General features: G+C 41.9%; 1 protein-coding gene across 1 annotated transcript; it reads right to left on the reverse strand.

Moving 5' to 3' along the window:
• Nucleotides 1-6215: 6215 nt before the first annotated feature.
• On the reverse strand, nucleotides 6216-6944 carry LOC147980710 (uncharacterized). The gene has a single exon (XM_087515725.1). It carries the CDS (start codon nucleotides 6942-6944, stop codon nucleotides 6216-6218), a length of 729 nt encoding a protein of 242 aa, XP_087371851.1.
• Nucleotides 6945-9989: the final 3045 nt, after the last annotated feature.

Genomic DNA, 9989 nt, shown 5'->3' on the forward strand with positions numbered 1-9989 from the left:
GTCAGTCTGTCTCTCGTCCGCTCGTCGTGAATACACAAATCGAGAAAATTCTGAATTTCTGCTGCGTACCTCTCCATTGTAAATGTAGGCAGTCGTAGCCAGGACACGATGCAGGAGCAACACTTTTCAGGGTTTCCAACCAAACCGAGATTTATTGGTTGGCCAACTAGCTTGCGTTGGTAATTTTCATTGACAAAATCGGTGACAATCTTGTTCCACTGTAGTGTGTAGATAAGACTGTCGCGTAGTTTGAGAATAGGGTTTAGGATTTTCCGTGAAGCAAAGCCTCTCTACGTCTTTCTATATATAACCATCAACATATACAATTACATACGTACAAGGTACATGTACACGACACGCTAGACCTATCTTAACACTCCCCTTCAAACTGAACTTCTACTCTGTACAAGATTTAGATTGATACTAAAACGGTCTAGCATCTGCGGGTGGCTGGTTTAGTAAACACATCAGTCAGCTGATCGTTAGAAGAAATGAACCTGACCTCAAGAGCTCCAGAAGCAACACGCTCGCGCACAAAGTGGAAATCACTCTCAATGTTCTTGGTAAGCGCATGGAAAACTGGGTTGGCAGTCAGATATGTGGCCCCTAAGTTATCACACCATAGAACAGGAACTCGATGCTGAGACACTCCAAGCTCTTTGAGTAGTGACTCTACCCAGATGGCTTCAGCAGCTCCATTCGCCAAGGCTTTGTACTCGGCCTCTACACTGGATCTCGACACTTTCGGTTGTTTCTTCGAACTCCAGGAAATGAGGTTCGGTCCAACAAAGATGGCAAAACCTCCAGTGGATCGACGATCATCAGGACATCCTGCCCAATCAGCATCAGTGAAGCTACTAATTCTAGTAGAGACAGCCTTGCGAAACTCCATCCCTGTGTGCAACGTTCCTTACACATAGCGCAAAAACCGCTTAACAGCTTCCCAATGAACATCGGTGGGCTGTGAGAGAAACTGGCACACCTTGTTTACTGCGAATGAAATATCCGGACGAGTGAGTGTTAAATACTGCAGTCCACCAACAACACTGCGATACCAGAAAGAATCATTGGTACTGAGAGACTGTCCAGACACTCGTGCAAGCTGATTAGAAGTAGACAACGGTGTGGAAGTAGGCTTACAATTTTCCATGCTCACACGGTGCAAAAGATCCAAGGCATACTTCTGTGAGTCAATGTCATCCCCCCTGCATTGTATGACGCTTCCAGACCAAGAAAGTACTCCAACGGCCTGAGGTCCTTGATAGGAAAACTGGCCGCAAGGGAATGAACAAGACCATCAACAACACGTGGAGAAGATCCGGCAATGACAATATCATCCACATAGACAAGCATATAGATCTGAACATCACGGTAGAGGAAGAAAAATATAGATGTATCTGCTTTGGAGGAGACAAAACCCAGCTCGAGAAGACGGGCACTAAGCCGAGCATACCATGCACGAGGGGACTGTTTGAGTCCATAGAGAGCGCGATGTAGCTTGCGCACATGCGAGGGAAACCGAGCATCCTTAAAGCCAGGTGGTTGTTGCATATAGACGTCCTCTGAGAGATACCCATGAAGGAAAACGTTGCTGACATCAATCTGCCGAAGACTCCAACCGCGAGACACAACCAGAGCAAGAACCAGTCGAACGGTGGTCGGCTTGACAACTGGACTGAACGTATCACCATAGTCAATGCCAAGCTGCTGGGTGAAACCACGAGCGACCAGTCAAGCTTTGTACTTATCAACAGAGTGATCTGGACGGTGCTTGGTTTTGAAGATCCACTTGCTCCCAACAATATTGACTCCGCGCGGTCGAGGCACAAGAACCCAAGTCTTGTTGTGGTGAAGGGCAGCGAGCTCATCAATTATCGTTGTACGCCAGGCAGTCTCACGAAGAGCATCACGATGAGAGACAGGCACCGCATGAAATGTGCGGCGACGGGGATCATATCGGATGGTCCCAAGTTTGAGAATAGGGTTTAGGGTTTTCCGTGAGGCAAAGCAATTACATACGTACAAGGTACGTGTACACGACATGCTAGACCTATCTTAACACGCGTCGCTACTGTCCCTATTACTCAATCATCATCATATTTCTTTGCCATCACCTAAACAGAATACCAATAATTATCATCATCGCCATGGGGCTCATCCCCTTTCGTCTCGTGCACCTACTGAGTTTCAAAAATGTTCACGAGTTAAAAATGTGTTTGTGACATTTAAAAAAATGCACAGTGTGAAGAACTGTTTACATAGTTAAAAATTGTTTTTAGAATTCAAAACTATTCCAACATGTATTTGAAAAATGTTTAACAATTAATTGAAAAATATATCAAAAACATGTTTTTGTAAAAATGTAAAGCATGTATCTGAAAATGTTAAATGTGTATAAGAATGTTAATAGATGTATAAAAAAACATATAACGTGTATGAAAAAAGTAGACATGTGTTGAAAAAAGGAAAAATGGAGAAAAACCAAGAAAATCAAGAAAAAAACCACAAAGAGAAACCTGAAAGAAGGAAAAAGGAAATAAAAAGTGAAAGAAATAGAAAAAAATAAAAATTAATAAAAAACCAAATAAACCAGCAAGCCGTGGAAAACACAGCTACAACAACGGGCCCGCCCATAGCCGCAGCCTCCTGGCACACATGCAAGGCCCACAACAAACATAAATGGCCACATGCGTGTAAGGCCGAAAGCGAGTTGGTCCACACGACCAGGGACTTCTTGGTGAAGTGCGGCAGCCCGACAAGAGAAGAAAAACAAGGTCTTGATTGTTTAGTCCCACTTGGCCTGTCTAAGTAGAAGGAGGCAGCATGTCGGCTATGTAAGAGCGAAATCACTAATTGATGAGCGCTCCTCGCAACGATTAGTCGGGGAGCGCTCTGCCCACGCCAAGTGTCACGCGTGGAGTGGTCGGGAGACTTTTCCGATGCGCTCCGCGCACGACACTTGTCGCGCGCACGGCTTCTCCCTTGTTTTCCGGTTTCTGGTTTTCATTTGTGGTTTTTCCTTTTTTCACTTTAGTCCTTATACTTTTAATGTTTTGTAAAACCTTTTGATCTGTTTTGAGATCTGTTTTCTTTCTGGTGTGGGCGAACCGTCGTGGGGCACCGTTCTTTCTTTGCCGTCGTCTTCGTCCGTCACGGCCGCCGCTCTTGTCGCGTGGTTACGGCGGCCCCTGTCCCGGCCGGCGCGCTTGTTGCCTGGTTTTACGGCGGTCCTTCTTTAGCGTCGACCGTGCTTCCCCGTTCGCGTGATCTCCGTTCCCTACCGGTTGCCTCCATGGGTTCCCTGTTTCCCTTTCGGGTTTCTCTTTTTGTTCCCATTATATTTCCAGGATATGGAGATTTATGGGGTAGTTACGGGTGGGGACTACCAACACTATCAGATGTCAAGTTTCAACTGGGTTTTGTGTGATTAGTTCTTGATAATCATTATGTTTCTTGCAGTTATGGCTTGTCCTTTTTGCCGTATGCCTAGTGGCCCGTGTTCTTCTGTTGATTCTTCTGTAGATGGGTTCAGTGTGGTCCTGGATCGGCGTTGTTGGAGGCGTGTTGTAAGCATATCATTTTATAATTGTTCAATTTTTGGCACACACTTTTATTTCTTTTGGTGCTGCTCATGCTGTTTAGGTTTTGATTATGATCCTTGTTTTGATTTGTTGTGCAGTATGTTCCGTGCAGTGTTAGAGCTCATCTTGCTCGTTACATCGAGGAGTGCAGGGCTTTAGCCATAAGAAGGGGTGACGAAGATACTGATCTTGCTTTTCAGTGCAATGAGGGTTATTTGTATGGTGTTTTGTTTAGTCATGGTCGGTTGAGGAGTAAATTCCATGGTCCTTCCTAGGAACGATTGGTCAGTGATTATGGTGTTCGTCCTCATGATATAATGACCATTAGGCTTGAACACTATGGAACATGGATTGGTATTGATTTTTATCGTGTTGGTCTTGGAGATGCGTTGTCTCCTTTACCTTCTGTTGGTAAGGTTTATTTTTAAGGAAGTTTTTAGCTTGTTTTATTGCACATGATGATTTTTCTGTTCCCTTGAGCCTGTGTAATTATATTTTGTAGCTCTTGATGCTTTGAGCGACTCCGAGATGAAGCTTGTTGGGAGTTGTTATTACACCCGTGGTGTTTTTCTTAATTACCAGCAGATGTATTTCATGAGGTGTCAACTATTTGATGATGTCTACATACCGTGTTGTCCTTTTGTTCATAGGATTGATTCAATGAATGTTAATTGTCATCATATGGTCAGATTTTTTTCCACTGTTTTTCTTTGTTTCTGTTTATTTATTTATTTTTATTATCTCTTCTGTTTATAGTTTTTAATTTTTGTTCTATTTCTGATAGCTTGTTGTTTTTGTCAGGTTATTCCTGGTATTGTTGTGAGGAGTTTGAAGGAGTTTGTGACTTTTCCTGCGACTGGCGTTTTAACCCTTGAAGTTACTTTGGAATCTGGTGATGATGATATATATGTGAGCACTCCTTGCTCCTACTTCATTGGCTTGGGTAGTAGAATGGTGTTCAAACAGGAAGGTTTCAGTGATTTTCTCCAGGCATCGTCTATTGAAGTAAACAGCTTGGTGCTGATAACTTTCAAAGAGCGTGATGGGAGGCTTGTTGTTATCTTCAATCTTCTGCCGCAGTGATGTTAGTTATAGCCTTTGAACATAAATGGTTTTTGTTTAAAAATCTATGCTACGGTTAATGTTGTATTTTTATACGAATTGATATGGACCTAAGAACCTAAGTGTTCATTGCTGTTATATGTTTGTAGAAGAGGTATGGCTGTGCATCTCTTTTAAAGATGTTCTTTTGGACGGATGTTATTTAATCGGGGTTATAGTTTTGAATACAGTTGATGCACGTGTGTTGTTTACTCTGAGGCACGGCTGTGTATCTCTTTTATGTGAGGCACGTGGTTTAAGCAAATGAAGGCACAGAATTGAAGTCAGTGTAGGCATGGTTGTGAGGAGGCACGGGTATACTAAGAGCTACATGTGTGCAGTGCCAAAGTTGTACGGGCGAGATACTATGGGTTTCATGCGAGAGGCTTCTGTGTGTGTAGGAGGTAGAGTTACTGTTGGTTTTATGTGAGGCACGTGGACTGAGCAAAACGGAGGCATGGAATTATAGTCAGTACAAGCACGGTTGTGGAGGTACGGGTATACTAAGAGACGCATCTATGTAGCACCAAAGTTGCATTGGCAATCACGCGTGCGGAGCACGTAGAGTTACTTTGGGTTTCAAGTGAGGCACGTTGATCAAGCAAACAGAGGCACTGCAGTCAGTACAAGCACGGTTGTCTGGAGGCACGGTTTTGAACCCACTTGCTGGTGTCAAGATTCTAGAGGCACGGGTGCACGACAGTAGAGGCGTCGGTCCCAATATCTGGTTAGAGGGGTTCGGTTAATGATGCACAGGTGTGTAGTTTCTAGGGTCACGGGTGCGTGGCACCACAGGCATGGATTTAGTAGATACTTAGTGAGTCACGCTTGTAAATAGGTCAGTTGCACGCAGTAGTGTAGTTTTGTGGCATTGTGCAGAACTGGTGTACGGAGAGGAACCTGTGCAGAATAGCAAGGATGTTCTGAATCGACGGAGCAGTGTTTGATGTGAAATGGAGGCAAGGATTTTTTCCCAATGTGGTTAAGGTAACAAAGTTATCGTCGCTTGTGACTATGTACCGGATGATCTTCTGCAATATTTATGAATTGCTCATGCCAATGTTTAATAAGCATTGTACTGAGAGTTTACAACGATATCATCACATATTCTTGTAAATGCACGATGCATCTTGTAAAGGTTGAGTATGAAAATTATAATACAATATCTGCGAGATATCTCTCATTCTATAATCATGGATACAATATATGCTTGCTTAGTACTGGGACATAAGTTACTAATTGCATTTAGACATAACTTACTAATTGCATTTAGACATGCAAAACGTAGTATGCATTTGTACGTGAGCACACCACTGTGTTCAAAGTTCAAACGTAAAATAGTAATACAATACACACAACATCTTTGAGCAACAACAAACATATTTACAACATAGGTTCATACAATCCAAATTAGTACATGAGCACACCACTGTGTTCAAAGTTCAAATGTAAAATAGTAATACAATACACACAACATCTTTGAGCAACAACAAACATATTTACAACATAGGTAGACATCCATTTTCTCGCAATTTACCAACCACTGTTTCCCTTCCGGCGCTTCCAGCCACTGGAAGATCCCTCGTCATTGTTCTTACGTGGGCGGAGTCTTTCTTTCATTAGTTGTTGGTGGAGGTGACGTAGCCCATTCTTGATGATTAGGATTCTACGGTACAACTCGTAGCTAACATACCTGTCCTTTGCCGCGTACTCAAGGTGTATTGGGGAAAGTGGCTTCCACTCCCAGAACTGGTGCTTCTCCTTTGGGAATGATTTCTTCATGTTCTTGTATGAGGGGTCGATGATGACCACTGCAAGGTCAGCCATGGAGTCCCTTTCTCCACCACCCTTGATGCGGAATAGCCTCTGGATGTCGACGTGGTGCTCATCTGGAATTCTGATGCATGCATGGGCAAGCATGGTCTTGTCGTTCCTGGTGTCGACGCTAGTGAAAGTTACTGCTTTCCGTTGCAGGAAGTCAACTAACGCCTGGGAGCGCTCGGACCTGCAGTAGTGGTATACAAGGACATGCTGGCACATGGAAAGTTGGACGACGGCGATCCCTTGTCGTATGTAACTGCTCTTACGTGTGTGCTCGAGGTCGAGGCCGACGAACTTGTTCTTCTCCTCCTTTAGCCATTCTTCGTACTTGTTGATGATCCGCTCCACGGTCCTTGGGTCATTGGTGTACACCACCTCGAGCATGGTTGTACCGTGGGTAGTGATGTGTTCGGTGAATGTTGTTAGTTTCCCGTCGTCCATGGCTGGAGGTGTGCGGTGGTGAACTGCGGCCGGCGAGAAACTTTCGAGGAAGAGGATGAAATGGAGTCGGAAAAGTGAAAGGGTTGTTTTGTCGTGCAAAAAAGGGAACCGCCAAAGAGCAGTTGCTAGTCACGCGGCGGTTCCAGGCGTAGAATTTCGAAATTGAATTTTTTTTATTCGTTGCGTGCTGCCTGCGTGATGCATCTTTGGCTGTGATAGTAAACATTCAGCAGATGCATGGTCGTGCCTTTGTTGTAAAACGTTTTTTTCAGTTAATAATCTTTCTTGGTTAGGGAGGCACGGTTTTTATGTTATTCGGTGTACAAGTGTGTTTAGGAAAAGTTGAACTGAATATAGTTTGGATTTGAAAACGTAGTCCTGTTTGGTTTTTAATTGAGATATGTTTCACTAGATGGTTTGAATAAGTTTGATAACATCGTATTGCTAGAGGTTTTGAATCACGAACTGATTCTTGTTTCATTTCATTTTTTGAAAATGAATCTTTTTGTTTTTTGGTTTTTGGAATTGTGAACTTTTCAAAGGATTAGAACTACATTTTTTCGATTGAATCATTTGGATGGTTCAAACAACATTTGTTTTAAAGGATCATTCTGATGGTTGAAACAGCTAGTTGATTGTGTAAGAGCTACATAAGTTACAAAAGAATATTCCGATAGTTCAAGCAAGCACATGGTCCATACTAGTTAAATTATTCTACCATCCAAAGTAGCAAACTTATAGTAATCAGTGTTTTGCTCCTGGAGGCATCATGATGAAATGAGCGTTGAACATTCTAGGAGATGCACTGTTTGCTTCCATTTTACGTGCTAGTTCCGATGGAATCTACATGATGCGCTGAATGATGATGGACACAGAATGGTCATTTCGCTCTTTGAAAGTGATTAGAACAACGTTCTTTTCAATGAAGGATGCAGCTGATATGAAGTCTCTGAAAGAAGACTTTTGTATTACCATCCTGCCGTCGTTTTTGGAGATGTAGTATGATGAAGGAGTGGTGACATGTGTATGTTCACCAAGAGCTTCAAGGGTTACCCTGCCATTTGTTGGCATGCCCACCCATCTCTTCAGTGTTGAGACAACGCTCCTCGGAATTTTCTAGAATAAAATCGAAATTAAATAGAAATTAAAACCGTTGATTTGTCACTTGGACAATAAATAAAAGGATGTCTGAATATGGTGAGTGCACAGACATTAAGAAATTCCATATTTGAAGTAACATAGTTCTTGGCATGTTCAGGTTTGTGTGTAAACAGATAAAACAACATATTAAGAGAACAACAGATGTTTTGTTGTTTTAGTTTTGAATAAATAGGTTTTTTATAATTTTACATATAAGCAATATTACCTCAATATTGTTTATATTACATATGAGCAAAATATTTTTGGTATTTTAACAAGGACAGTTGTAACCAACCATGATTTAGTCTTTGGTGTTAGTGTGAGTCAGGACATGGACAAACGGAGGGCAACCGATGAAAGTATCTCCGAAAATGCGTTGTAGAAAGAATCGTGTCTGGTCGTAGGTGAGCTCAATATCCTTAGAGTAGACACATCAGTGAACATGGTCGAAATCTTCAGAAGAAAGATCATCCAGAGCTAGAAAAATAAAAAGCTTTTAAAGTTAGATAAAGTTACATCCAACACGGGGTTAATATTATTCAGTTCGATTCATGCATATAAAATTACAGCGAAAGAAGATAAGTCTGTAATGTTTGTAATATTAAATACCTACCAACGTGGGGTAATGGAAGCAGCCTTTTGTTATCTCGATATGTTTGTATTTCGAGATTGAGACCCTCGTCTGGTAGTTCAAATTCTATGCGGTCTCCAGCACGAAGTTCATAATCAGCCGCAAAGATGTTCCACTCACCACCGCAGAACTTTGTGTAGTTCGCCCTATGCTTAAACAAAGCATTGTAAGACCTTCCTTCATGTGTAAGAAGGGCTGGTTCTACTTGCTGTTTACGCAATCTTCTTGCTTCTTTCTTCTCCTCTTCGATGTATTCAGCGAGAAAAGCTCTGACATTACAAGGTACATACTGGAAAAAATAGTGCAAATAACAACCTGTTAGTATAAATTTGAACTTGCGTACTATTAATTTTAAAAGTTTTCTTAAATTTGATATGAATTTTTGATAAGAATTACAGATAACAACATAATTGTATTATAAATTAATGGACTATATTAATCAGGGTGTAGGCAAGCAAACTAATGGAAATTGAAAACACAAGGCAGGTGCGAATAAGTGGCAGCAGGGGGACCTAGTGTAGGTGTAAGGGGGTATGAGTGACAGTGACGATTTTTACTGTGTTGTAAGCAACTAATTTGTTAGTGATGCTTACTAACCATGCGGCTCCAGCAATTTTCATCAAGAATAACCTCAAACTCCTGGATAACTTCAGGGTGTGGTTCGCAAGGGCCGCCTGGTTGGCGGCAGGCAGGGCAAATCATACCTAAATATTTCAGAAAAGCTATGTTAGGAAAACAAGAATATCATAACAATTTAAAAACAAGCTTCAACATGGAAGGTAGACAATGGCTAGCTACAAATATGGTAGCTATATTGAAGGCAGGCAACAACTACAAATTTACCATAAATCTTCTCATCTACTCCTTCGAGAAAAGCAGTATGACAGAGTTTATAACACTTGTTTAGATTTTCAAATGGTTTTTATATTCCATTAGAGAATGAAGTCATTGTACCGAATCTGATACTTCAATAACTATCAAATGAAAAACCTAAACATAAAACGTAAATACGGATCGGAGCATGCTGCTTACGCATATGCTTTTTACCTGTGACAGAAGAAGAGCGAGGGTTGACGAAAGGAGATTTGGGTAGGGGAAGCTTAGGGCAAGCGCACACGGCTAGCAAAATCTACGAGAGAAGGACAGCTGGGAAGTTAATCAAGAGACCCAATAAAAACTCTTCAATAACTTGTTTGAAATGAGACTGTGTGCGGGGAAGAAGCACGAACCTTAGAAGTAGGTGGACGAATAATGCAGAAGGCTTGTGATGGGAA

The sequence above is a fragment of the Triticum urartu genome, chromosome 3A (genome assembly GCF_056163025.1).
Source record: "Triticum urartu cultivar PI428250 chromosome 3A, HENAU_Tu73, whole genome shotgun sequence".
Classification (NCBI taxonomy): domain Eukaryota; kingdom Viridiplantae; phylum Streptophyta; class Magnoliopsida; order Poales; family Poaceae; genus Triticum; species Triticum urartu.